The 26,221-nt window shown below is 53.2% G+C and overlaps 11 protein-coding genes and 1 non-coding gene across 12 annotated transcripts; 6 read left to right on the forward strand and 6 right to left on the reverse strand.

The window, feature by feature from the left end:
• Positions 1 to 95: 95 nt before the first annotated feature.
• POSPLADRAFT_1040716 (hypothetical protein) lies at positions 96 to 1,142 on the reverse strand. Its single transcript, XM_024477790.1, has 6 exons — positions 956 to 1,142; positions 868 to 897; positions 696 to 809; positions 508 to 621; positions 247 to 447; positions 96 to 192 (listed from the first exon to the last, which is right to left on the reverse strand). Exons 1-6 carry the CDS (start codon positions 1,100 to 1,102, stop codon positions 157 to 159), a joined length of 642 nt encoding a protein of 213 aa, XP_024336436.1. The 5' UTR covers positions 1,103 to 1,142; the 3' UTR covers positions 96 to 156.
• A 152-nt stretch (positions 1,143 to 1,294) lies between these two features.
• POSPLADRAFT_t103 lies at positions 1,295 to 1,400 on the forward strand. Its single transcript has one exon. It is a non-coding gene; the product is annotated as a tRNA-Lys (tRNA).
• Positions 1,401 to 1,672: 272 nt separating this feature from the next.
• POSPLADRAFT_1070823 (hypothetical protein) lies at positions 1,673 to 2,800 on the reverse strand (the record flags this gene model as incomplete). Its single annotated transcript, XM_024482412.1, has 5 exons — positions 2,624 to 2,800; positions 2,338 to 2,564; positions 2,182 to 2,275; positions 2,004 to 2,131; positions 1,673 to 1,950 (listed from the first exon to the last, which is right to left on the reverse strand). Exons 1-5 carry the CDS (start codon positions 2,644 to 2,646, stop codon positions 1,673 to 1,675), a joined length of 750 nt encoding a protein of 249 aa, XP_024336437.1. The 5' UTR covers positions 2,647 to 2,800.
• A 208-nt stretch (positions 2,801 to 3,008) lies between these two features.
• Positions 3,009 to 3,578, forward strand: POSPLADRAFT_1149535 (hypothetical protein; the record flags this gene model as incomplete). Its single annotated transcript, XM_024486316.1, has 1 exon — positions 3,009 to 3,578. The coding sequence occupies one exon, from the start codon at positions 3,009 to 3,011 to the stop codon at positions 3,576 to 3,578; it is 570 nt and encodes a 189-aa protein (XP_024336438.1).
• An 893-nt stretch (positions 3,579 to 4,471) lies between these two features.
• POSPLADRAFT_1149128 (hypothetical protein) lies at positions 4,472 to 5,644 on the forward strand (the record flags this gene model as incomplete). Its single annotated transcript, XM_024486271.1, has 2 exons — positions 4,472 to 4,681; positions 4,736 to 5,644. The coding sequence occupies 2 exons, from the start codon at positions 4,472 to 4,474 to the stop codon at positions 5,642 to 5,644; spliced, it is 1,119 nt and encodes a 372-aa protein (XP_024336439.1).
• A 322-nt stretch (positions 5,645 to 5,966) lies between these two features.
• On the forward strand, positions 5,967 to 8,017 carry POSPLADRAFT_1149626 (hypothetical protein; the record flags this gene model as incomplete). The annotated part of the gene is made up of 7 exons (XM_024486327.1): positions 5,967 to 6,046; positions 6,096 to 6,144; positions 6,264 to 6,475; positions 6,531 to 6,984; positions 7,035 to 7,249; positions 7,301 to 7,598; positions 7,655 to 8,017. 7 exons carry the CDS (start codon positions 5,967 to 5,969, stop codon positions 8,015 to 8,017), a joined length of 1,671 nt encoding a protein of 556 aa, XP_024336440.1.
• A 1,093-nt stretch (positions 8,018 to 9,110) lies between these two features.
• POSPLADRAFT_1040718 (hypothetical protein) lies at positions 9,111 to 9,994 on the forward strand. The gene has a single exon (XM_024477791.1). It carries the CDS (start codon positions 9,343 to 9,345, stop codon positions 9,886 to 9,888), a length of 546 nt encoding a protein of 181 aa, XP_024336441.1. The 5' UTR covers positions 9,111 to 9,342; the 3' UTR covers positions 9,889 to 9,994.
• A 109-nt stretch (positions 9,995 to 10,103) lies between these two features.
• Positions 10,104 to 14,576, reverse strand: POSPLADRAFT_1075257 (hypothetical protein; the record flags this gene model as incomplete). The annotated part of the gene is made up of 15 exons (XM_024482796.1): positions 10,104 to 10,567; positions 10,620 to 10,854; positions 10,909 to 11,427; positions 11,484 to 11,585; positions 11,643 to 11,792; positions 11,849 to 11,947; positions 12,000 to 12,806; positions 12,870 to 13,214; positions 13,272 to 13,425; positions 13,479 to 13,649; positions 13,712 to 13,835; positions 13,886 to 14,008; positions 14,102 to 14,206; positions 14,259 to 14,422; positions 14,484 to 14,576. 15 exons carry the CDS (start codon positions 14,574 to 14,576, stop codon positions 10,240 to 10,242), a joined length of 3,519 nt encoding a protein of 1,172 aa, XP_024336442.1. The 3' UTR covers positions 10,104 to 10,239.
• Positions 14,577 to 15,270: 694 nt separating this feature from the next.
• Positions 15,271 to 15,857, forward strand: POSPLADRAFT_1149045 (hypothetical protein; the record flags this gene model as incomplete). Its single annotated transcript, XM_024486254.1, has 4 exons — positions 15,271 to 15,356; positions 15,426 to 15,504; positions 15,542 to 15,576; positions 15,638 to 15,857. The coding sequence occupies 4 exons, from the start codon at positions 15,271 to 15,273 to the stop codon at positions 15,855 to 15,857; spliced, it is 420 nt and encodes a 139-aa protein (XP_024336443.1).
• A 2,026-nt stretch (positions 15,858 to 17,883) lies between these two features.
• POSPLADRAFT_1075258 (hypothetical protein) lies at positions 17,884 to 19,071 on the reverse strand. Its single transcript, XM_024482797.1, has 2 exons — positions 18,723 to 19,071; positions 17,884 to 18,659 (listed from the first exon to the last, which is right to left on the reverse strand). The coding sequence occupies exons 1-2, from the start codon at positions 18,946 to 18,948 to the stop codon at positions 18,100 to 18,102; spliced, it is 786 nt and encodes a 261-aa protein (XP_024336444.1). The 5' UTR covers positions 18,949 to 19,071; the 3' UTR covers positions 17,884 to 18,099.
• A 1,537-nt stretch (positions 19,072 to 20,608) lies between these two features.
• On the reverse strand, positions 20,609 to 21,581 carry POSPLADRAFT_1149542 (hypothetical protein; the record flags this gene model as incomplete). The annotated part of the gene is made up of 5 exons (XM_024486318.1): positions 20,609 to 20,683; positions 20,741 to 20,908; positions 20,971 to 21,019; positions 21,073 to 21,184; positions 21,248 to 21,581. 5 exons carry the CDS (start codon positions 21,579 to 21,581, stop codon positions 20,609 to 20,611), a joined length of 738 nt encoding a protein of 245 aa, XP_024336445.1.
• Positions 21,582 to 22,061: 480 nt separating this feature from the next.
• On the reverse strand, positions 22,062 to 25,365 carry POSPLADRAFT_1149050 (hypothetical protein; the record flags this gene model as incomplete). Its single annotated transcript, XM_024486256.1, has 10 exons — positions 22,062 to 22,457; positions 22,505 to 22,754; positions 22,961 to 23,002; positions 23,269 to 23,303; positions 23,761 to 23,955; positions 24,430 to 24,602; positions 24,660 to 24,785; positions 24,841 to 24,907; positions 24,958 to 25,068; positions 25,168 to 25,365. 10 exons carry the CDS (start codon positions 25,363 to 25,365, stop codon positions 22,062 to 22,064), a joined length of 1,593 nt encoding a protein of 530 aa, XP_024336446.1.
• Between the last annotated feature and the right edge of the window lie 856 nt (positions 25,366 to 26,221).

The following is a 26,221-nucleotide window of genomic DNA, read 5'->3' on the forward strand; positions in this document are numbered from 1 at the left end:
TCGAATCACGCAATCTATGATGCAATGTTCAAACTAGGATGAGCCTGTACTATTGCACAACTTATATTCATAAGCACTGATCATGCTCAATGATATTGAGATGCAAGTTCATCGGTGCACTGGCTGACTGCCTAGGCAACATCTATCAACAACATATCAATTGTCCTTGGCCTCCTTCGGGGCCTCACCGCTCTGAATGTCAGATTCAGTGAGCTGGACCATCCGCGCACGGCACTTAAAACTTACCGCGGCGGCCTGGCGGGCATCGCCGATGTTGGTCGGGCCCGAATCCTCATCGCTCTGGAGCGTGCCGGTGTGCAACTGCGTCTGTGGCTTTTCCTTTTGGTCGGGCTTGCTCTCCGCCTCGGAAGTTATACCTGGCGAGCCAGAACTGAACTTGGCGTCTTGCTCCTCTTGTGCTTGCGCGTCAGGAGGGAGGTCGTTGCTCTGTGGACATGTAAGAGGGACATAGTGAGCTTTTGCAGGCAACAAGAACGGGAAACTTACAGCTGCCTGTTGTATAGATTCCTTCACCTCGTCGCCAGAGACGGTCTCACCATCTGCATCGGTCACGGAATCCTGCTTCTCTTCAGAAGCTGGTGCCTCCTCCTGAGTTTCTTCCTGGAGAATGCATATCAGTCAGCGCGCGCGCGATACGAGGCCTTGCGTGAGGATATTTGACCCAGGAGGCATACCTGTTCTGCCGGGGCCTCAGGTTCCTGCTTCTCATGGTGCTCGTCGTGCGCACCGTGGGTATGCGCAGCAGTATGTGAGCTCTTTTTAGACGAGGGGTACAGAAGGTAGATGAGCTGTATAGTACGAATGCAGGGTTAGTCAAACGCGCGTGACAGAAGATGAAGTACACACAGCAGGCCCGAAGACAAGAGCTGAGCCAATCTGAGGAGTTAGGGGCATGTAAGAATAAGGCGTTCCTATGACTGACATAAAGACTTACCATCCATGGGGTGTCGCTTCCCGTGGGGTGCGCGCCGTGCTCGGCGGTGCTCATGCATCGTCTGCCAGTCGCATTCACGGTACGGGCGACGCGCGCCGTCGGACGTGCGACCTGAGAGATGAAACGGCGTCCTAGACGAGTGGCCATGGGTGGAACGTGTGCAAGTGAGAGTAACGGAGAGGAACCGTGGCTGCCAGCTGGGCACGGCGGCAGAGGCGCGAACTCGAACAGTCAAGACTGCTCCGGGAGGGACCGGTCACGACGTCATGCCTTAATGAATTTGTCCCTGAGCGGTGAGCGTAGCACCCACTATAAACGTTACAAAAAGAAGCATTGCAAGCCCGCCTAGCTCAATCGGATAGAGCGTCAGACTTTTACGGTCTGGGTGGGTTCGCCGCTCAACGGTTTAATCTGAAGGCTGCGGGTTCGACCCCCGCGGTGGGCTAGTACGTTTTGCCGATCTTTTTGCTACTCTCCGCATAGGACAGGGGGTGAAGATTGTTCAGCGCCGTGTGTCTAATCTTGTGAAGACCTCGCAGTGTGCGGGCAAGACTCATCAAGAACGGGACTTAGAGAATCTTGAGAGACCGCAACATATTACATGGTATATTCGACGAGCCCGTCGCCTCCAATATTTCCATCCCTGAACACCAATACCGTATGTTGCTACGCGTTGCACTCCCCTCGCCATTACCACTCTGAACGTTGACGAAGGAGTCACGTTGAGGACTCCAGGATGCCCATCTCCTTCCATCGCTCCCACAACGCGCCGGCACCTACGGGGGACCCAGGCTGACCTTTCACGTCCTTGATATCCAGCAGTTCGTACTCCTTGCCAAAGGCGAGGAAGTGCGCGAACAGCGAGTTGAAATGTGGCTCACTGCGGAGGTGGAGAATCTGCGGGTAGTGCGCGTGGTAGAGGTGCGCAAAGACGCGCAGGAGCTGTCGGTAAACGTGTTTGACGGTCGAGGGGAACGTGGGAGAGAAGTCTTGTCCTAACGGAAAGCGATCAACACGTCATAGCGCGAAGTCACGACACGCTACTTACCGGACTTTGTGGGGAATACACTCTCGTCATCCAGCAAATTCTGCACCCAGGTCATGACATAGTCAATGTATGTGGGCGCTGGGAGCTGGACACTTTTGCGATCTTGGTTAATCCACGTGTAGTTCAAGCTAGGTAGGGCAATGAGCATGGTAGGTAAATGCGCAATTCGCAGACTTACTTGGATCCAGCGGACATTGTCGGGCAGGATTGTTGCGTGCAGCACTCAGATAGGACACCATAGAATTGGTTGAGATTCTGATAGAAGTCGAATACTGAAATGCACCGCGCTCGCGTTAGCAACACGTCTCTAAGCGACACCACGCGCGACACGTACTGTTGACCGCGACCCATTCCATCACGTCCGCATACTTTGGCAGCATCACGATGTGCTTGAAGTTGCCCTTTACAAGTGCGGCCTCAACAAATGGGCTGCATAGGTATAGCGGCTTGGGTATCGAAGGCGTTGTTGGGGTGCCAGGTAGCGACTCTGTAGATGGAAACGTCGAAGACGTAGGGGTGGTAGAGCGTTTTGGGGGACGAGGCGCACGACTCATAGAGCGTCTACACAACGGAGAGTCATGAACACATATTCGCAAGCTAGACATAGGAACTTTGCATACCCAATTGAGTTGAAGAACGACATGGCAGTCTGGATCAATGCAACGCGCTAGCGGCAGAAGATGAAGAACAGTACGAAGAAAGATAACGGAGTAGCAAAACGCAAGGCAGACCCCTGAACTACGAAGGCGAAGGCCGCGAAGCACTGCTTTCCGTTGCAGAGGTATTGCAAATGGGAGACAGAACGAAGTGGTATACACAGCTGCTGTAAGTGTAGACCTTCCGGATTCGGACATGATGTTTGGCTCTGCTTGATTTACAAGGCGTCAGACAATAAGGCCAAACAACCGTGGCCATGCGCCACCGGCGCGTGTGGTCTTGTTCACTACCCACCGACTCCCTTGCCGCCCCCCACTTCCCAGGCCGCGCCCTGGTCAGCTTGCCATGATGAAGACCCGCAGAAAAAGCAAAGCCGCAGCGGCTGCTGCTGTTGAGGCTGCAACAGCCGCGTCTACGCGCGAGAATTCACCTGCTCCTGCTCCTGCGCCCCTGGCACCCGGTGCACCCATTTCTGTAGCCATTCCCGAGGATGTCGACGCGGACATTCTCTCCAATCTCCTACCAGACGTTGATCTAAGCTCCCCCTCATCCGATGTCATTCTGTCGCTCTATCGCCTCGTTGTGGCGCAAGCCACAGAGTCAGACGCCACGCAGAGAGAACTCGAGGAGGCGCGTGCGGATATCGAGCGCAAGGATGTTGAGCTTGATCAAGCTCTCCAAGACCGTGACTATGCCGCTTCTGAGCTCGAGAGTACGCTGGACAGCGTGCGGAAGGAGCTCGAACAAGTCAAGCAGGAAAAGGAGGAACTAGGCACGTCTTGCGCCATAGCTGGCGCACGTCTCATTGATATCCCTTTACAGCTGTCTCCCGTGCCGCACTGCAGGCACAACTTACATCGCTCTCAACGACACAATCAGTGTCTTCTTCTGAGGTCGAGTCTCTCAAGCATCGGGTAGAAGACACGGAACGAGAAAAGCGTGACCTGGTGACTGTTGTGAGCCGGATGAAGGAGGACAGTGTGCAGCGTGAGGGTTAGTTGTCTCTCCATCCATATCCATCAAGCGATACGTTATACTTACGGTACCCTAGAGGAAATACACACTCTGCGTGCCAACCTCAAACAAGCCCGTCAAGAACACCAGGCCCTGGAAAGCCAACTTAGGGAAGTTCGATCATCGGAAACTGCTACCAAAGTATGTCGCATTTGATTACCTCACAAGAACAGGAACTTACGCTCGTATAGTTCAAGCTCGATTCACTTTCGCAGCAACTTCAGCTTGCGCAGGAGCAGGCTTCACGCACATCTGAAGACCTGAACGCTAAGGTTGAAGAGTTCGCGAAGTACCGACGCACGAAGCATGCCGAGTTTGCCCAGTTGCAGGCCGCGCACGATGCATTGGTACAGACACATGCCTCCACGGAGAGTCAGCTGAAGGCGCTCCAGGCGGCGCATACAGCACAGAACCACCAGCTCACTCAGGCTCTCACAAAGATACAGACTTTAACTGGGCAGCTGGCGGAGCAAGAGGCGACGTACTCGAGCGAGGCGGCAGGCCTGCGGCGCCTGGTTGAGATGATGGAGGCTCGTGAGGCGCAGACGAAGGCGATCGTGGACACTATCGAGCAGGACTGGGCAGGAGTCAGTGAGAAGGCGGACCGACGCGAGGCCGTCTTGCGGGAGGAAGTGGAGGAGCAGCGGCGTCGGGCAGAAGACGCGGAGAGGGAAGTTGACAACCTGAAGAAGATCCTGAACCGAATGGACCGTGGCGAGTTCCCCATGCCGTCATTCGCGGATGGCGGGGAAACACCCAGCACTCCTGCACGTCGTACACCGGGCACGCCGGCAATGATGAGCGGCACACCTGACTTGCTCTCGGACGGTCTCATTGGCTTGAGCCCGACCGTCGCCATGGCCAGCCGGGCGCAACGGGGCGGTAAGACGTTTACTGAGGTCTACTCGGACTATGTGCGTCTGCAGGAGGATTATGCGCGGAAGTCTGAGGAGTTTGACAACCTGGAGAAGACGATGGCGCATGTCCTCGCGCAGCTCGAAGAGCGGGTAAATATCTTAGTCTTATTGTCTTTTATTACCGCTGAGTCCATTCTCGTCCAGGCCCCCATTCTGTCACAGCAGCGTGAAGAGTATGAGCGTCTCCACGCTGAGACGTCTCAACTCGCGTCTCAGCTTTCGCAGGCTCTTTCAGACCGTGACGCTTATGCAGCGGCGTCTGAAGAGAACGCGCAGAAGTTCAACGGGACGAGGCGCGAGAACGAACTCCTGCAAAAGCAGCTCGATGATCTCGGACGCCAGCTTCGTGGCGTGCTCAGGGAACTTGGACGGGTACAAGATCCATCGATCCCCCCAGACGATGTGTTGGACGCGGATGAGAACTCACAACCACCAGAGACCATCGAGGGCGTGATCAAGAGCAATCTCGTGTTGTTCCGCTCTATCCCTCAGCTTCAGGAGCAAAACCAGACACTACGCAAGGTTGTCTATGAGCTTGGTGCGAAGCTGGAAGCCGAAGAGAAGGACTATCGCGAGGTGCTCGAGAAGGAGCAGAGTGAGGCCGTGGTCGAGGCACACAGAGCTCTCGTCGATGTGCGCCAGCAGTTCGACACTTACAGGCAGAGCGCGGAGGTCAAATTCCAGTCGATCTCGAAAGAGCGCGACACGCTGCGTGCCATGCTGGACCGTGCCTCGACCAATGCACCTCCAATGATCAATGGCGACCTCAACGGACGTACTACAGAATCGCCACCGCACTCTGAGCTAGAGAGGGAGCTGGATTATGTACAGAATCAGTTCAAGGCGTATCAGACAGAGATGGATGTGGATACTGTTCATCTTCGTGATGAGCTTCTTGCAGCGCAAAGGAGGGCCGGTCAGCTGGATGCAGCGCTAGCAAAGGCCAACGCGAAGATCGAATTCCTCAACGGTGAGATTGACGATCTCTTCATTAACATCTCTAATAAAGCGCCTCCAAGATCGTCACCGTATGGTCCAAGACCAGAGCGTTAGCCAGAGTCGCGAGCTCGATAATCTCGCCAAGCGCAACCAGCAATTGTACGATCAGTATACCCGTCTCGACATCGAGTGCAATAGGGTCACGGACGATCTGATGGTGGCTAACAATGTGGTCGAGCAATTGCGCAACGAAGCTGCGAATCTTCGCGCCGAGAAGAAGATCTGGGAGGTATGTGCGCATAAAAGGTACCCTCATATTTCGATAGTGACGAAAGTCTTTGGCGTGTAGAGTGTTCAAGGCCGCCTTGTCGAGGAGAACAGGATACTTGCCGTGGAGCGCTCCCATCTCTCGGATCTTATGGCGAACGTGCAGAAAATGCACAGCGACCTGGAGCGTTCTGGAGAGAATGATCGGCGTCGACTGGAGAATCAGATTCAGCTGCTTGAGAACCAAACGTACGTCGTGAATTGGCTATTCATTGCACCGTTCTCACTGTTTCTTTAGTCAGGACTTGCGGGCTCAGCTGAGTCAGGAACGCGAGTCTCTTCGTCATGTTTCGCTGCACAAGGACCTTGAGTTGAAGGAGCTGCAAGCTCGCATCGAGAAACGAGTGCGTGATTTACCCGATATACTCGCTCTGCTGCTCACGATGTGGATTTGTAGGCGCAGGAGTTCGCCAAGACCCGGGAGGCACTTGTTGGTGCTGAGACCAGCAAGAAACACCTAGAAGAGCGCGTCGAGTCATTGAGTAAGCAGCTCCAAGGCAACGAAGAGAAGCTCGCCGTCTATGAACGCAGGGCGAGCGGCGCGCACAGTGTACCGCAACGCACTAACTCGGACATGTCACACGAACAGCAGCTGGAAGCTGAGGTTGCTGAGCTGCGGTCAGTAGCGTTCATATGTTGGCTTCTGATATATGACCTGAAGTGCTTCTCTCAGGTCCGCGCTCAAGGTGGCGCAGGTCGATCTCGCCGCCGCGAGAAGCCATGTTCAACAGTACCGGGAGATAAGTGAGGCTAACGAGACTGCGTTGGCCACCCTTAACGCAACCCACGATGAGTACAAAGGATCAACAGAGGCTGAGCTTGCCAAGCGCGCCGTATGTATTTTCCGCGCACGTCGTCGTGGTTTTGATGGTCGAATGCTAACATCTTCTCAGTCTGAACTTAACGCTCTTCAAGAGAAGCTGCAGGCAGCACAGCATGATTTCACACAAACATCAGCTAAATGCAGCGAGCTGCAACGCATCCTTGACACGGAGCGAGTCGCTTGGGCGAACGATCGGAAGACACTCGAGGACACCATCGTGGACATGAGTACGTCGGAGCGTGAATCTGAGAGCGACCGTTTGTCGCGCGAAGGTGAAATGCGGCAGCAAGAGGAAAGAGCAAAGGTAATGTTTCTCGGCCAGCATTGGCAGGTTGCATCTCATGTAAATAATAGGCTGCCGAGGAACGCTATGCAAGCGAAGTCGTTGCTCATGCTGAAGCCCTCAAGGCCGTAACAGATCTCAAGGAGCAGCTTTCTAGAGCGCATGTCGCTGCTAGAGAATTCCGTGCTGCCGCCGAGACGGCTCAAGCTAAGTTGGCTACCTCTGAGGCCAGCTGGATTCAGCAGAGATCAGCTCTCGATAAAGAGATCATGGATCTGAACTCGAGGTAAGTGTCTTGTAGCTCGATGCCTGGTTTGCCTGACAGTATTGGAATCAGATGCAAAGATCTGGCCGCCCAAAACACTCTACTCCATCAGCATCTGGAGTCTGTCAGTTCTCAAGCTGCTCGCATCCGTCAAGCCGCCGATTCATCCGCTTCTGCTGTAGAAGGAGAGACTTCTAACGACACTGACGCGAAGTTGGCGGATCTACGCTCCGTTGTCGCATATCTGCGTCGGGAGAAAGAGATCGTCGAGTTGCAGCTAGAGCTAAGCAAGCAAGAGAATGCGCGCTTGAAGACACAGGTTGACCACCTGTCGCACAATCTCGACGAGACTCGCAAGGCACTTTCTGAGGTATTTACACATACAAAGCCGACATCCTCGATGAACTGACTTTATTATGTTTGCAGGAACGAGAGCGTGCTGTGGAAGCTGCCTCCTCAGAAGCACAACATGCGGAGCTGGTAGAACGAATCAACCAGCTCACGATCCTCCGCGAGAGCAATGCCACTCTGCGGGCTGATTGCGAAGCTCACGCTAAGCGCGCTCGCGAGTTGGACGTCAAGTTGAAGCAGCTGTCTACAGAACTTGAGCCTACGAAAGAACATCTCCGAATTGCGCAGGCCGAAATCGAGTCGAAGGATCAGCAGATCAAGCGGCTTGAGGAGGAGAGCCAAAGGTGGAAAGAGCGCAACTCCCAGCTTCTCAGCAAGGTATGTAAATTGCGACATATCCAAAGAGACTTACTGACATTATATCGTGTGGCAGTATGATCGTATTGACCCTGCGGAAATGCAGTCTCTCAAGACAGAGATCGAACACCTGAAGGCCGCCAATCAAGACATAGAGAAGCTGACAGCAGAAAAGGATACGCGACTCGCTGAGCAGAGCAAGAAGGTGCACATCTCGTTATCTTACTAAATCACCATCTCACCTTCGTTCGCAGATCTCGAGCCAGGAGCAATCGATCGCCAAGCTTAGAGACATTGGGACCAAAAACAATGAGAGATCTCGTGCGGCCTTCGCTCGGCATGACGCCGAGAAGGCCCAACTGAGTGCCCAGATCAAAGAGCTTCAGAACCAACTTGCCTCGATGAAGACTGAACGGGATCAACTCCAGGAACGTTCGCAAGGCATGTCAACAGACGTCGCATCGGATCAGCAAGAATTGATGCAAGAGTTGGAGAGACTGCGTACCGAGAAGACGGCACTTGAGAACCTGCTAGCCAACTCGGGAGCCACTGCATCATCCCAGCCTGTGGATGAACTGAATGCGACTGTCGTATGTTCACATCCCCACCTCCAAACAATCCGAACTCACCTTGCCGTAGGCTGCTCTGACCCAGGAACGAGACAAGTTGCTAGCCGAGAAGTCGTCTGCTTCAGCTGGTTTAGCTGTATCGCCCGAAGAACAGCAACAGTGGGAATTGCAGAAAGCGGAACTCGTCCGTGCTCGTGATGAAGCAATAGCACAAGCCAAGGTACGTTACATGCCTTTTGTAATAACATCCATGATTGACCGGATTTGTAGGCCGCACAGGAACAAGCCCAGAAAGCATCTGATGACGCCAAAAATATACGCTTTGCTAACGTGAGTGGGCCATTGTCCCAGCGGTTGACCCTTATCTCACATTGTCCGTAGGAGAAAATCCAGGCCAGAATCCAAGATCTGTCTAAGGCTAGGGCGGCTGATAGCGAACGAGCCGCAGCTCAGCAGCAGGCGGCTGTTTCCGCTGCAGTCGAAAAGTTGCGCAACGAGCTGCAAGCCGTCTCTTCATCAGCGTCGTCTGAAGAGATTGTCGCCCGACACGCCCAAGGGTTGCGAGAACTAGAGCAGCGGTTAACGGCCAAGCACCAAGAGGAACTGAGAGCTGCTGTGGAGGCCGCCGCCGCTACCACAAGAGCTGAAGTGCTTGCCTCGACCCCGTCTGTATCCTCCGGAGGACAGAACGGCGATATTGATGCGGCTTTGAAGGCTCACGAGGAGACGCTTAGGCAGCGGCACGAACAAGAGATAGCGGCGGCTTTAAAGGCTCACGAAGAGATACTCAAACAGCGGCACGAACAGGAGATCGCGGCGGCTGTCGATCGTGGCAGAATGGAGCAGGCTACAAGGAGCAAACTCAAAGATCAACAACTCGTGAGAGCACAAGGCAAGCTCAAGGAACTGGAGGCTCAGGTCCTCGAATGGAGGAACGCAGGGCTTGTTCCTCAGCCTGCGTCCGGTGGGGCCACCACAAGCAAAGTTCCTACTCCCGGCTCTGCCTCGGTCCCTCCGAAGCCAGCGCCCACGCCCGCAGTAAACGCCGCAGCTCCGAAATCACTACCTCGTAGGCCGTCTCTTGCTCCTGCTGCTCCTGCGCCGGAAGGCGCTGGTCGTGGCAGAGGGGCGGCGATCCGTGGTGCTTCCCGCGGTGCAGCGCACGGCCTCAATATACGGGGGACAGCCGCCGTGGGTCGAGGTGGTGCTCTTGCACCTGCAAGTGCAGCTGCTGGTGTCCAGATCGTTGGCGCAGCAGGGAAAAGGACTCGCGAGGATGGCGACTCTACTCCTGATGACGCATTGGCGAAACGCCTAAAACCCGCGGAAGGTACAAGTAAACCTGTGACCTTACGTAGAGATCGTGTTCCTCCACCCCCTTGATATAATTGTAGTCGAATTGCTGTGTTCACATCATACTCTTAGTCGCATTTCTCGGTAACTTATCAACTTGTATAGTGAGGCAATACGGATTCCAGATTCGCATCGTAACAAAGACATCGAGACACATATAAACATGAACGAAACCAAGCCGTAACAAATCAAACGTCAGGTCAACACGGACGTATCATGAGCGTGCGTGGGTGGATTCGTCAGTATAATTGGAGCAGATACGAGATAAACATGAGAGCAATACGATAGCAGAGGTGCAAACTGCGAACAATATCAAAGTCCGAATGCTGGTCAACAAAATGTGATGCGAAACCTAGAGGATGCAAATATGGAGGATAGCAACTAAGATCTGACCGTCATGGGTTTCCCCGATACAATGGCCTTGAAAGCTTTGCGAACGATAGCAACGGTGTTCTTCCCCTGATCGTGATTGTTTGTACTGTTATCGACGATAGAGTGAACGACGACTCCGAACTCGTCAACAGAGCTGGCTCTCCGTAGATCCTCACTTGAGACAGGGGGAGGCATTGGTTTCCGATTCGACAAGAAGAAGCGTTGGTTACGCTTTGATGCTGAAATGGCGTCTCGAGATACGTTGGACATGGGCCTGTTGTTGTTAGACTGGTATCCCTTGCCTACCCTCTTCACGCCAGCAGTTGACATTAGGAAGCTACGATGACGGTCAGCATCGACAAATCAGAGTTTTGTTGTCCGCGGCTCACCGGTCGTAAATGTCATCGAGGTGCTTTCGCTCTGGAGTGTCAAGCATATTGACCGAGTTCGAGAGCTCGGCCCTCGGTGGGTACGGCTCAACTTGGAAGGGTGATTCGGTCAATTCATTCTTGACATCTTCGGTGATGATTTCGATATCGGGCAGCGGTGTCGATGGTGGGGAAGCGATGAACAGACCCCTATCTACAACTGCAGACAACCGCTTGGGACGAGTAGGGAGTGCGACTAAGGAGATCGACGTTAGCGATTCCTCGTAGAAGATGCTATGGAGTTACGTACGCCTCTCCAGCTCAAATTCCAACTTCGTGACTGGTGTGATAGGACGAGCCAAATCGTTCTGAGATTTGGACTTCTCTCTGCGCTTCGATGGAGAGGCCGTGTCGATGGTCAGGCTGTTCCTCTTTGCTTTCGACTCGGGTGAGCGTGTAACTACAGTCGCTCGTCGCTTACGTGATGGCGTAGATGGAACTAGAGGGCTCTGTGGGTCCAATGCAAGGCTTGGCGGCTCCGAAGGAATGGTCGGCAGTGTAGCATTAGCAATTGCATCGAGAATTCTGGATTGTTCCGCATAGTCAACGGACGCTCCGTTGGATGAGCTCATCGTCTGGTCCATGATGCCAGATTCGTATCCGTCGGCAAATATATGGTTAGCAGCTAAGATCTTGCGCGGCACACGTGCTGACCGATTGGCTTGGGTCAGAGACGCCCGCCGCGAAACGGGTGCCAGGGGCAATGGTGGAGCAGGGTCTGTGCTACTTGAGGATGCTGCAAAGGTTTGACGCGCGTCTTCGACGACCTCTGTGCCGCAATATTGATTACTATCCGACTTGACCACATAACCAAAATAAGCTTACTTTCGACATTCCGAGCCCATAATGTCATTCGGTCGAGTTGATTGGCCGCTGCTAGCTCTTCATTTCGGACTGCATGACGTACCATCGGCAGTGAAGAGTTGGCTATATCGGCTTTTACTAAGATTTGGCTTGGGAAAGGCCGCCGAGATGACTGCTCACCTTTGCGAACCAACACATCGTCCTCCCATGATGCCCGAGCACTGATGCTCTTGCGAGACAGGTTGTCATCATCTCCCTCGGGGAGAATCAAAGCAGGAGTAGACCGGCCGAGCGCCATGGTGGATGATTTGTACAACCTCAAGGTCTTGTCTTTTTTGTTTATCTCAGTCAATGACACATAACGGCCTTTATAGGTCCAAACTCACCGATCGACATTCTCAGACCATGCTTGAAGATGCTAATGCCAGACTCATTACCCACAGGGGGGTACTCGCATTCCACGGCCGCACTGATCTCAGACGGTTCTATGCAGTATAATCAGCGATAGGCGTACTGCACTTTGATTTTGAAACTCACCTTCCTTCAACGGGCTCAGTGGAGTAAGCGGAGCGCTATCAGGAGGCGTCACCGACGACCCTCTCCTCGGCGCGATCCTTGCATAGATGCCATCACTGTCCGATTGCTGCAATCGTAACCGATCCTGCACTTGATGCAGCGCACGCGCTCGCTCCTTCTGGAGTTCCTGCTGGCGCACCGCTTCCAGCTCCTCTTGCCGCCTGCGCTCTGCCTCGAGCTGCAGCTGGCACTCCCACTCGCGTCTCCTCTCCGCCTCCTTCTCACGCTCTAGCTCGCGTGCGACCTCTGCTTCGCGTTCGCGCTGTGCGCGTTCTCGCTCCTCCTCCACCTCCTTTGTTCGCTCCTTTATCAGTTCCATCTCGCGCAGACGTGCGCGCTCGCGCTCCCACTCACGCATCCGATCGCGTACCGAGTTCGATTGCACCTGCGGCTTTTCCACCCGTCGCGGGATGCCAGACACGCCCTCGGCAACATTGCGGCTGGCAGACGTAACATCCTTGAATGGACGGCCGCGTCGCGCCTGCTTCTCTTTCTCTCTCTCCCTTACCTTCACAGCATTGAATGGCTGCAACGGGGCGTTCTCTTTGGACGCGAGCGGGGCAGCTGGAGAGGTAGGCGGTGTGGGGCTACGGGGTCCTAAAGGCCGGCGCGGTGCACGGGTATTCTTGCTATTGATCGCAGGAGAAGCGTTCTCCTTCCCGTCCGATGAGGAAGAGACGACAATTGGCGAGGCTGCAGCAGGTGACTGCTTTACAGGTGACAGCGTCGCAAGCATGGACGGCGTCACGATGTTCTTGCGAGCTTGGCCTGTAACACGCATGATAGGATATTTGTCAGTCACGAAATGCGTATGAAACAAAGTCAACATACTCTCCAGCAGCGGCAATTTCGACTGCGACTGTGATCTGGCGTGATTAGACCGGATCAGGCTGGTGCGATGGTCAAGCTTCTTAGAGTCTCGCTCTGTGACAGCTTTCGCGTCGGCGGCAGCGTTCTCCTTGTCGTGCGTAGGTTTGAACACCGGTCGCGACTGGGCCTCATCTGTAGCGGGCGTAGGCGTGGGCTTCGCGACGATTTCCACTTTGCTGTTATCCTTCTCCTTCCCCTTGTCGGTCTTGCGCGGAGACCATGGGGCGATGAGATCGGAGAACTTGAACACGTCCTTCTCCAGACCGAGAGAAAGGGACGGGGCATGAGATACGCTGGTAGCTTTCCCTTTTTTTTGGCATCGGTCAGTTGCAGCATACGTGAGAAAGCACCCGGCGAGCTTACGGTGTGACGGCGCAAGGAGTTCTGGCGACCAATAACCATCGAGCAGCGCTTCTGATGCCATACATCTCAAGTCAGCGTTGGGCAGGATCATTCTCCGTAGGAGTTTCTCTGCGTCCCGGGTCATCTTCCAAGTGCCAACCCACTTTCCGCGGAGCTGACGCGAAGCCCTCAGATGTGCGAAAAGCATCGTGAAGCGCTCCGACATACCGTACGATTCCAGTACTTCTCCAACTCTTCTTTCGTGGTGAACTGTTCGCCCTCCGCATGCTCAAAGGGTGTACGTCCCACAAGGATCTCGAAGAAAGTGACGCCTAGGGACCAGACGTCTGACTTGCGCGTGTCGTGAGGAAGCCCTCGTGCACGCTCGGGTGAAAGGTACTACAGGATGGCATATATGCATACTTTTCACGAGGATCAGGGACGAAGACAACCCTACTTACCTCAGGAGTACCGTATGATAGGTTACTGTGGAAGGCTTTGCACGAATTGACATCATATCGCTCTGCAAAACCAAAATCCACTAGCACAGGTATGTTCTCGTGTGATAGAAGTATATTCGCGGGTCTAGCAGAAATGCTTAGTATGGGAAACGGGTGACGGAGCGTGACGCCTACTTGATATCATTGTGAACGACGCCTCGCTTGTGGATAAAGTCAACACCGGAGAGCAGAGAGCGGAACCATTGTCTTGCGTGATGCTCTGGTACCTCAACGGGAACAAGGCGAGGATGATATGCCCTAACAAAGGGACAGTGTCAGTACCGCGGCAGAAAGCGGACGGTCTCTATAGTGCCCTCCACGAAGACACGAAAGGCACCGATAATTACTCACATCGTAATCATGGCATAGGAGGGCGTAATGATGAATTCGTGAAAGGGGATTATTGACGGGTGCGGATCTTGTCTGAATTGTCTGACGACTTTCATCTCGTTCCATCTACGTCAAGGTCGTAAGGACATGTAGCTAGCTGGGCCTAGTGTAAACATACAGCGACCTCACACGGGCACCCGTTGTTGTCGTCTTTTTCGAGCGGTGTACCAGCTTTGCGGCGATCTTATTGTTATGAAGCGAGAGCAGTTGATCGGATGAAGACGCGTCTGGATGGTGCCTAGGTCGACAAAGCCAAACGCTACCCCAGTTGCCAAAACCAATCTGTTGAGCACTTGTTAGTATAACTGTCTCAACCTTGCTTTCATGCGACTCCGAATAGCACCTCTTCAATGAACTGGTACTTGTTCGCTAGCGCTTCGTCAGTTAGGGAGAAAATGTCAGTGACTTCTTCAGGCGGTTGAGGTGGTGGAATCATTGCGAGAAAGGACAGCTAGAAGTACAAAGCGGGAGGTAAGGAGGGAGAGAGAAAGCGACGACGGACGAGGGTCGGTCGATGAAATGTGAACAAGCGCGTCAAGTTCGACTTCGCTTGCGAGTTCAACATGAGCCGTGAGAAGAACACGAGGCGTTCAGCCACAACCGCGTCCCGTTCTCTCGCGTCGCGTCGTCCGCGCGCGTGACCGCGTCTCCCACGCCCATTATCCTGCTTGCGTGTTTTCCTCCGCTATCTTTTGCTTGACTATCCTCTCAAATCTCGTGCACTTACGCTCGTTCATGGTGGACAGGCACATAAGATTGCTGGGCACAGTGTTGATGGAGCCTGAACCGATCGCTGAGAAGGCAGTCAGATGGCGGATTCTATTCGCAGCCTGTCCGGTGCTGGGCAGAAATCAGACAAAATGCCTTGTTGTTCCTGGCGCCCGCCAACATTCTTCCATACATTCCTCGCCTGTGGCGCAAGGCACAAACAGCTTAGTCGTTTAGCTAAGAGATGTACCACTGCTGCTGCTGCTCTATGCAGGAGACCCCTGATATGAGCAGTAGCAGCTGAGCTGTGTCCTTTCGCTGAAGTATCCAACATTTTGTAGTATTGGAAGTGGGTCTACAGGTACTCGAGTGGATTCTGCGATGCCTAGCAAAGCCTCCAATAAGCTCTAACACCTATCAGCATGTTCCTGCCAATCAAGTTGCTTCGGCGGACACAAAGTAGTCTGCTGGTGACTCTGGGGAAATGGCTTGGACCTTCCATATACGCGTCAGTTGAGAAACAAGTATCGAGGAATGTTTACAATTCACCGGACGACAGTCTCACCTATATATTTAGGATCGCTCTGTTGATCCCAGGGGTTGGCCGCCTTGAGACCGACACATACAGTGGACAAAGGCAGCAGTGGCGGGCCCAGGTGGGTGTCCAACAACAGATGAGCATCGTCCTGTTAGGAAGAATACAATAAGGATGGCACGATGGCAGCGCGGTGAGTTGCGTGATTCCGTCGCTTTGAGTAATGGTGGCCGGCACTACATCATCTCTCGCAGCGGATATGTAGCAGCGACTGACCGCGAGGTTGCACGGCGCGACTCGAGATTTCCATCAAAACGGCAAGAGACAATCGGCATGATACAGAGCGTGCACCGCTCGGAAATCGGACACCTTGGTTGGACATTATCCAGAACCACAAGCGTCGCCTTCCCGCACTTAGTCAGCCACAATCCACTTTGGCCTCACAGGCTAGACATCAAGGAGACACTTCAATGAGTGCGACGCCTGAGCTTCAATATTCTGCTTTGATGCAAGCAATATATGTACGACCCCTGGGTGTGCGTCGACGCGCGCCGCAAGGATGATCGAGTTGTTATCACTTCTGTGACTTCCATTGGTTGTCAAATGCTTGATGTAGATGCAGTATAAAGGCTTTACACAGCCGGTATCACTCCAACAGAGCACTCCCTGTCGCGAGTGACACCCACAGAGTCAGGTCCCTGTGTCTGCCGGTAGGACCCAACCTCTTGCAGACCGAATAGAATCCCTGGTTGCGTGTCCTGCCGAACAAGGCTGTTTAGTGGCGTGCCCTGCGCTACGGCCTCAGAGTTGGTCTGTGGCAGCTACGTCCATCACAGCTGACAGCAAACCGCTAACACTTCCTCCAGAACGGATCTCAGCTTCATGCAAAGATTTATTTCATCAAGTCTCACTTGTGCCTTGTGCAGCACCGTCGGGCTGTGATTGACCTGCCGGCGCTCCCCTATAATTCTGTCCGTTCGTTCTCATAATGCATGCAACTCAAGCAGACTTAGGGCGGGCATCCTCAGCGTGGCGTTCCGCGCCCGCAGGTCGTCGATCACGTCTTGAATGACTGCCGGGGATTTCAGGTAAGTGCCTATTGGTTAGGCGGAATAATAACATCTGCACGATTTCTAGCGGTGGCTGGATAAGAGATGTGAGGATGAAGACAGCAGCAAAAAAGACAAGGCATCCATACTACAAGACAGGGAGTTGCCACTCATAAGGCGACGGTAGATCGTTTGTCCATCCTCACTGGCGTGTAAGTTTGGATTAGGGGTCGAAGCAAAAGTACGCTTCGACAAGCCATGGCCATGGGCCGCTGGCACCTACTAGCTGCATCATCTCACACAGAGGACTCTCCGCTGTAAACAATGCCAGCTGGGTTGGCCCAATGTGACGTTCTCGGTGTCGGGAGCAGACGCAACGTCTTCCGGATTGACGGTTGATGGTCCGGATGCGGCGGGTAGATTGACTGTATATGTCGCCAGTCGATCGCTGCACCGTCGCTCTAGGTAACACTGATGCGCGGCCACTAGTACCAAGCAAGATCAGTCACCGCTCGGTGCATGCAGGAGAGGGGCCCGAGGTACGCACATTTCGGAATGGCTTCGGTGTCAGTCCAGAGCAAACGTCGGCTTGCACAACTCCGTAATGTGGAATCTGTGTGTATCCACGGGTGATTTCGGGGCCTGCCCTCCCTCGCATGTATTCTGTGGAATCAATCTGAGCGCATAGCGTCGATCATCGCTCCGGTCTAGCTCCAGGAGTACGTATCTGCGCGTGCAGGACTCACGCGGCTTGGGCGCGGCGATCAGCAGTGCATGGGCCAACGAAGCGGATGCTGGTAGCGTTGTACAGGGACTTGGCTTTCATACACATGACGCGTGTGTGACTCGGTGACTCGGAGGTTGATTCCCGGTTGGAGGTCATTGCGCCGCGTATTCTGTGCAAATATGAGGGGATGAGCCTCGGCTTCATCCCCTGGCTTGTCCGTATGTTCATGGCCTGGTGAGTGTGTTGTGGTCAGGAAGAATGATAACGCCTCTATAATGGCAGCGCTAATGCGTGTTGGTGGTAGCCTCATGTCGGATGTTGTCCGTTCACAGGTGAGGATTGACTTAGAAGGGGAAATAGCAACGTTGTGCAGACGGCAGTGGTAGCAGAGCACTGAGGTATTTATGGTGCGGGCACGGTATTGGTGGCGAGTCACATCATGCGTCCATGGGCCTGTGATTCAAATCGCCACCATGCCAGAATATGTGTACGTATGCTGACGTCGGTGCGGACTGTAGGTACTGGGGCGCCACTGAATGTCACTCGAGATATCGCAATCGTTGATGTCATTTTGTGTGGATACGTGGCGAACTTCATGAGAACAATCGTGCCGCAGTTAGCCTGCCTTCTGAAGGTTGTATCATGTTTCGACTGGACTAATATCGACAGTATCGCTTACAATATTGAGAAGTAAGGCAGCGCTCGCTGTCGTGTCAGTCTGTATACCAGGGACATACAGTTTGCATTCTCCGAGTCTAGAACATGCCGCGTAAATGGGTGCTAAGGACTAGTGGTCTGTGTAGGATATTCTGAATCTAGGAGTGGGCCAATCCACGTTACTGAGCAGCGTATCATGCACCCAAAAAGGAATCATAGAACAATAGTGAGAGCATTCGTATATGTAGCAAGAGGGCGAATATTTGCCATTCCTGATCGCGACCTACGATTCAGATTCGACCACCAGATACTTTTCAAACCAACCAATCGCGCGCTCCTTCGCCTCTTCCCTGGCTGCCTTTTGTTTCGGGTCCTCCATGTTGCACCTTAGCGTCCAGCCATGATTCACGCCGTCATACACATGCATCTCCACCTCCGTCAGGCCCTTCCCCTTCAGGATCTTCTCCGTCTCACGCCCCCGCGCGCCGTCATATCCGTGGTCATTCGCCGCGAGAAGAAACATAACAGGGTTACCAATATCCTCGAGCTCCGCGGGGAACTTGACGAGCGACGGGTGGGCTGCTACCGTGGCGTCGAACTGAGGATTCATGGTAAGCGCGTATCGTCCGCCCCAGCAGTATCCCACAAAGCCGATCTTTGCGGATGGATGTGCGCCACGGAGGTGCGCGAGCAGCCCGCCGATCTTGGTGGACTGTGCGCTCTTGCTGTTGCGCAAGACGAAGGGAACGAAGACGAAAATCATGAGCATCTTGAGAGCTTTCGTAGTGAATGTGGGTTCATGATCCGCCGCGGCGTTTAAGGTCCATTGCGGGAGTTCGTACCCTGTGAGCGTGGCGACCAGCGTCAGCAACGATAGACGCGACGGGAAAGGGGGGGGACACGCACCGTCAAACAGGTCTGGGATGTAGACGCGGAAGCCCCGTTTGGCGTACTCGTCTGCGAGCAATCGAGTGTTGACGAAGCGCCAGCCGAAGATGTCTATGCCAAAAATGACTATGCGATTTGAGCTCGCGTCTCCGGTTGCGTACGTGGAAAGGCCTGCGAGGGTGACCTCCTCGCCCACCGGGGTGCCCGTGTGTATATTACCGGAGACACAGTCAGCGCATGCCATCGTTTTGGGACGTCAGGTAGGTATATGAGCGAATAGGCAAGGAATTCGGAAGAATCAGGTAGGGTGTTGTGTAGAAGATGAGCACTTTGATATCGTGATTAGGGCGCTCGTCCGGAGGGAGTGAAAAGCAAGAGTGAAGATGCAGATGTAGAGATGTTCAAACGAATAGGCTTTCCTTTATAATACTTGGACCCGAAAACTCGCTATCTAAGGTTGAGGGAATGGAAGCGAGACAAGTATCAAGTGTTTTGCGCCGCTAGGCTATTCTCCGATGCGAGCGGGGTTCAAAACACGTGGGTTGGGATGCTGAGTTGCATATGAATACGAAATCAAGTGCCAGTGATTTTGAGACTTGTGTTACCTAATTAGGGTCGACCATCAGCTGCGCAGCCAATCATAGTGGTTCGATCGCAGCCTCGATCGTTGTTCGGCACTTTGAAGGAACCTGTTTCGTCCGCTTTCTCTTTGGGTTGGAAACTAGCTGGGACATCCACGCGCCGCTTGACGGCATCCGAGTGCCTGTGTAGAACATTGTCTTCCTGCGTGTAGGCAACGAGACGAGGGGAGTCTTGAAGCTCCTCTGCTTTCCGCTGTCTCTATAGAAAGTCAGGTTCAGGCGCAGTGGTTTTGCCGACACGATTCAGCTTGAGTGGAGCACAGTTCGTTAATCTCATGTCATATCTTACTCGAGAAATATTCAATCTACTTTATGCCTAGTGAGGAAAACTCGGGATATAGAATGCGGATTTGCTAAACGACGTGGATGAGTAGAATCATATATATCGAAACAACCACAGGCCCGGGAATCATGCGTGCGCCTGTGTCGAAGAAAGATAGGTCCTCGTCAAGTCTATTTCCCTAGCTTATGGCTTGGAATAAACAACAAGAAACATCTCGAACCACATAATCCCAGCTCGGTCGCTTCGCGGGCCTCGTTTTCGTAAACATGGAGACATTCGGTGCGAGCAGGAACGGAATGGGCTTTGTGACGCCATCAAGCTCAGGGAGGAAAAGAGAGGGAATCTACCAGCGATGGGTGCGCGGCGACCGTCGCGCCGAACCATTCATTCACCGTGATCGCGTAACGTCCGCCCCCAGCAACAGCCGATGAAGCCGGGTCTTCGCAGCCCGGAGGCGCTACAGGAGGCTGCCAATTTTGTCCGATTGCGTGGCCGTGCTATTGCGCAGGAGAAATGGCACGAAATTGAAGAGAGTTAGCGGCTTGAGGAGCTTTGTCATTGGCATAGCACTACTCAGCACCCGTTGAGACTCCGAGAGAGAGTTCGCAGCCTGTGGAGACTGCAGGAGGACAGCTGAGTGAAACACTGAGAATGAGAGGTACGTAGGAAGAGGCACTGTTGATTGTACTCCAAACAACTCTTGACTGATCCGCGGCCTTGTCAAACCATTGTCAGTGTTCACATGCTATAGCTCCCCCTGTCTGTCGTTGTCTCACGCTGTCCGGTCAGATACCCCATGATTGACGACAGAATCTATACTTATGAGCATTTGCTTGGGTCAGGAGCATGCCCTTGAAGTCCGATATTTTGATGCGTTACACCATCCGTGCGAGACGACTAGTTCGGAGTTGCTTTTGCCGAGTCAAGAACGAAGATATAGGAGCCGGATCCATCAAGGTTTTATTATAATGGTGAGTCTTTTACCCAGAATCGGGGTCACTGTGATGCCCGATGAGTAACAACATAGCAAGCCGCTTGGGGATACGGGGCTGAACCTAAGCATGTACATAGCGAGACTGCAAGATATTGATCAACCTTCCGACCCCTTATACTTTCACGCCATCCAGGCTACCCGTTGGCTTGAAGACGAACTTGAACTCTGAAGGATTCTGCCCCACGATCACCTGGTTGGTGACAAGCTCGGTAGTGAGCTCGCTATCTAGGCCCCACAGTTCCTCCAATTTCGCGATGAGCTCTTTGCGCCTGATATCGGACAGGAGCTGTTGACACCAATAACCATTAGTGGCTGTAGTCAATCCGACATACGAGTCTTTATACATACGATTTCCTTCACACATCGATAAGCACTGTTCAAAGCACCCAGCACCCAGCTGAGGGGCAGTCGCGTTAGCATGTACGTGTCCTTAATCAATGTAGAACGTACGCATGATGGACGCTGGTCGCCTCCCCGCCGAAATGGAGAATGCCACCGGGTGGTGTCGTTACCTTCGGGTAGAGATCTCTGAATTGAGCCGGCGCAAATTCAGCGAATGCACCTTAGAAAAAAGACCCCTCATCTTCAGCACAACTAGATTGCAGGCATATGCGCTGCAGCTCACCAGCAGAATTCTCGTGGTTATACCAAGACCAGACGTCGTAGTCAACCAGCAGACTGCGCAGCGTCTCGACCGAGACAATGCCGTGATGCATGTCAGCCAAATCCTTCAGTATCACATCCTTAAGGCGCTCCTCTGCGTGCGTGCCTTTGCCGCCTGCTAGAGACCCGAGACGCAGCGCATCTTGACTTGTAGTGTAGCTGACAATAATGGTCCCGCTCGATTTCCCAATGCCATAGGATGGATAAATTACCCTACGTGTGGGGCGATCGGTATAGGACGCGCCGCCTCTTTCCAAGAGTGGAGACTCTTCCCACCACCTCCTCGAGAATTGCATGGCTACCTTAACGGAGGCGTCGTAGTGTAGCGCGCGGACGGCGGTCTGGATGTCCCAAGACAGATTGCATTTGCTTGTGTCCACCAGGGAGAGGCAAGAAAAAGGTATGGTTGTGATGACGTGTGAGTACACACGTGGCGCGCGCTCGTGTTCAACCGTGAGTGTCATTGCAGTGGGCGTATCAGAGCTATCTGCATTCAAAGGAGCAATGGCGGTGACGCGAGTCTTCTGGAAGAGAGTTTTCGACCTCAAGCGATCTACTATTCGTTGTGCAATGACTCCAGAACCTCCTCTACGACGGCTGCCGTCAGTATATCACAAATGCGAGCAAGGTGTGTTCATACTCCACCCTCCACCAGCCCCCTTCGGGATCATCGAATTCGAGAGACTGCATCACGCTCTCACTGAAAGCACAATTGTAAGTGTTGGTCGACGTAGCGAGTGCTTCCAACGATGTGATAACCTAGTTTCGGTTATCAGCTATAAAAAACTCTGATAATGCGATACAAAGCCCACGCTGTCATCCCATCCAAGTTCGAACCTCATGTAGGTGCGAGTGGAGTACGAATCAAATTGCATCAATTTGTCCCAACCCTTGTCGAAGTTTTTCTTGAACTCGTCCTTGAAAGGTCCAAACGCCTTTTTGATATATTTGTCCTTTTTGTCACGTAAGCCAATGTCGAATGGGTCTTCCTCTGCGGTTTGGGTATAAGCCTGTGCTGTCATGCAACGACCGTTGAAGTAGAGAATATTATTCTCGGGCACAGAGAAGATGAACGGCTGCAGCAGGCCGCCCTTCTCGATGCCCAACTTGCTGAACAGGTGGAATACGCGTTCGGTGAATTTGGTTTCTGGAAAACGCATTGCTCCACGATCCTACAATTTGTTAGAGCAGCCGTGAATGTACAAAGTGAGATGCCTACGTAGAAGTCAACTGCCGGATCACCGTTAGGAAATTGGTACGTCCACAGTCTACCGCCTATGTGCGCTTCCTCTGCCTCAAGGACTTGACAGGTGTATCCATACTCTTCGAAGTCCTGGAGTATCAAAGCCGCATACAAACCCGCTACACCACCCCCAACAATGCCTACAGTCGTCGGAAAAGGACAGTCCTTTACAGGTGGAAGCTGATCCTGGTTGGGACCAGGGCGAGGAAGGGAGAACTCCACTTTCCTATGATGGTCGTGTAGCACCTTCTGAGCATACTGGTCGAGTATGTTGGCCATGCTGCTGGTATAGAAGGGGGGGGGGGGGGGATCTCAGGTCACTGCTGGGTGCCCGGTTGGATAGAATAGGGCTTTATAACGTCCACAACACTGCCAGTAAGGTTTGGTAGAGCCCGTGTGAGCGACGGCATCGATACAACATGAGACGCACACCGCATCTGATAGTGCTGCGCAGTAGCCAGAACAAGGTCGACGCTGGTATGGAAGGAGAGCAATAAGTCCGCAGGGACAATGCCCATAGAGTTTGACTACTACTATTGGTCACGACCAGCATGCTCCAGACTTTTGACGTCAGTGGATGGCGCTTTGCGCAAACATTTTAGGGTCGCCTCGCCGTTGAGGACCACTTCCAATGAATGAGTGGTCCGACTGTACTTCTGGAGTCCACTTGACGTTCCGCGCTACCTAGTACGGAAACGCTACATACGCAGACTTGTGATCATGAGTGCCAATCTGCTGACCTGTTCGTGCGGATGACCCTGGATAGTTGAGGTTCCTGTACAAGACCTGAACGTGATCACTGATCCGAAGGGTAGTCAGATACATATAGTACCGGCAAACCTTCTGAAATTACATCATTTTAATCAGTCATAATAATGATATCAGGAAAAAACGAAAGCCCAAGGTGTATTCCGTGAACTTGAGTACTAGCTGATATCGAGTAAGCCGAGACGAAGTTGAGGCGCACAACGGACACGTTCAATGTCAGCGCAGCGAAATTTCTTGAACGTGTAGCAGGAGGACGCAGTCACGATTCTGTGCCGTGGTCAAGGTCACCAAGCGGCCAAAACTTGTCAACGGCCACTCATCATGATATTGAGGGGCCTAGCGGCATTTGCTCACGAAAGCTCGGTATGAAGGACAGAAGCGCTGATATCGTCACAACAATCCCCGTAGCTGACCAATAAGGAAAGTGATCATGTGCTCTAGTTTAGCGCTGTTTTCGAACTTACTGGGACACTCCCTCGGGTGAGCAGATCCGCATGATGACCACCGCCGCACCGATCCTTTCGCTCAGCATCGGCACCGCATACGAATGGTGATATTGCGGAGGTCGGGCTCGCAATCGCCACGGAGGACGGGCTGCCGTACGTCGCGAGCGTGCACCCACATGCGCCCAGTGTGCGTGCTGAGCTTGTGGGGACAGACTGCGATCCTGTGCGCGCTGTGCGGGTTGTGCAAGGAGAATATCTGTGGACTGCAGCAGACGATGGGGTTGTGCGTCAATATCGGGTATGATGAGAGAAGATTTGGCGAGCAGATAATGCATGCTGTATCAATATCTTGGGCCTGAAATATGTATGTGCTTTGAGGTCCTTCACGATCTTATCTGAACGCCTCGCCTGTCTGTCGAATTTATGAAGCATGTTGCGCAATAGTTCAATCTGGGCTGGAAACATTGTCGCGTGCTGCGGGTGGAAGACTTCTAAAAAGAGTAACGGAACACGATGGATACATTGTTTGCAACAGCTCTAAGCAGCGAGACCAAGCACAGGTCATGTTCTTCTAGTAAGCACTAGGGGCGCGGGCTGTATACCAAATCCAAGCCCAATAAGGCTGAAGTTCATGATCCGTAGCCGCCACTGCTCCATTGATTCGCCTCTCTCTAGCCGCACGCTCACCTTCCAGTCGCGGAGAAGCATTGTCAGCACAAGCACCACCTCTGTCAAAGCGAACTTCCTGGCGAGGCATGCGCGCGGGCCGATTCCGAAGAACGTAAGGTCGCGCTCTGGTACGCCCAACCAGCGAGAAGGGTCAAACCGCTCCGGGTCGGGGAAGCGCTCTTCGTCATAGTCTGCAGTCAAGAGTCGTCACGCCGAAGAATGAGTGGGAACGCATAATGTCTACTTACGTATGCCTATCATGTCGATGAGAATCCTGACGCCAGGCGGGACGACAAGCGGCTCGCTGCCGTTCGTATGAGGCAGGCTCAGCACAACGGCCTCGGCGGTGTCTCGTGTTACAAGGTTGGTGGAAGCTACATGCACAAGCGGTTTCACATAATGCATGAGTTCTGAAAATGGGGTACTCACGGAACATACGTGCAGCCTCCTGGAAGCATGCGCGCACACGTTCAAGCTTTGGGTAGTCGTCGAAGGTCTGCCGATCCACCTTAGTACGGTACGGTCTTAATCGCGTGGGGCACCTACTGGATCTCTCCCGTCACGGAGAATGTCGAGAATGTTCTTTACAGCCATATCCTGCTCCTCGTTATGCAGAGCAAGCAGGGCAAGTGTCGCCGAAAGTGTATGCCCTGTGGTCTCTGCAAGATTTCGATCAATGTTGCGACACACACCACGCGCTTGCCGTGAACTCACCATGGCCCGCAAACATGAGGGCGAACACGTTACCAATCTGACCATATAAAAGTCAGCCGTGAGCGTGGTAAGATGCGCCAACCGTACGAGTTCGCTGTCTGTAAGCCCTTTATCTCCTTCCAATTGGCTTGCATAGATGAGACGTGTCAAGATGTCGTGCCCTGTTGCATCATCCGCTTCGTGGTTTCCCGCAAGTTCTGACCTCCTTGTTCCGACGAATTGACCAATGAGCACCGCCATCCTCTTGTTTGCTTTGTCTAATTTACGTAGTCTATATCGTAGCGGTTAGTTTCGCTCGCTCGATGCGTCAATGGAGTACCTTTTGATAGGTAGCCTGTATGCTATTCGCGGCATCGCCACACGCGCAGCTGCTCCCGATAATGCGGTTGCCAGCGCCTCTTCGTACGACATGTCCGGATCATCGGGGGAGACCCAGTGAAAAGGCATTCCGAAACCGCATCTTGTAAAGACACCCAAGGCAAACTAAACTCAACTGTGAGTGCAGGTTCCCGTGACGAACGAAGAGCGTGCACCTTCTGCATATGCTCGTTAATCGAGCTAAGCTCAATCATGTTCAATTTGTCCCATCCTTCGCCCTCGATCATCTCCTTGTATAAATTCACGGTCTGACGCGCCACTGAGACATATCTAACGGGGAGAATTAAAAACGGGCCACGACATTGCCAACGGCACCGACTTACATGGAGCCTGTGAAGGCGGGACCAACAATCTTGCGGTGTTTTTTGTACACATCATGCTCTGCGGAAAGAACATTTTCCCCCCATAACCTAAACACAATGATTGAGTTAGAGCAGGTTTCTTAGAGCACACGATAAGGAAATGCTTACCTCAGAGCAGCGGTCGAGGTAGGGCCTTTGTAGTAACGCTTGTCTCCACTGAGCACTTGCTTTGCGACGTCCAGAGATGCTGTACAAATCAGAGGTGCGCCGCATATTAACGGAACGGCAGATATAGTCCGAGAACCGTAGTGCTTGTAAACTGTGTCGCGGTATATCAGTGGACCTGCTTGTCAGTGGAAAATGTCGCACCTGTTTTCCTCCATAACCACCGCCAATCAAGTCCGGGGTTTAATACG

Source organism: Postia placenta, assembly GCF_002117355.1.
Source record: "Postia placenta MAD-698-R-SB12 unplaced genomic scaffold POSPLAscaffold_11, whole genome shotgun sequence".
Taxonomy (NCBI): Eukaryota; Fungi; Basidiomycota; class Agaricomycetes; order Polyporales; family Adustoporiaceae; genus Rhodonia; species Rhodonia placenta.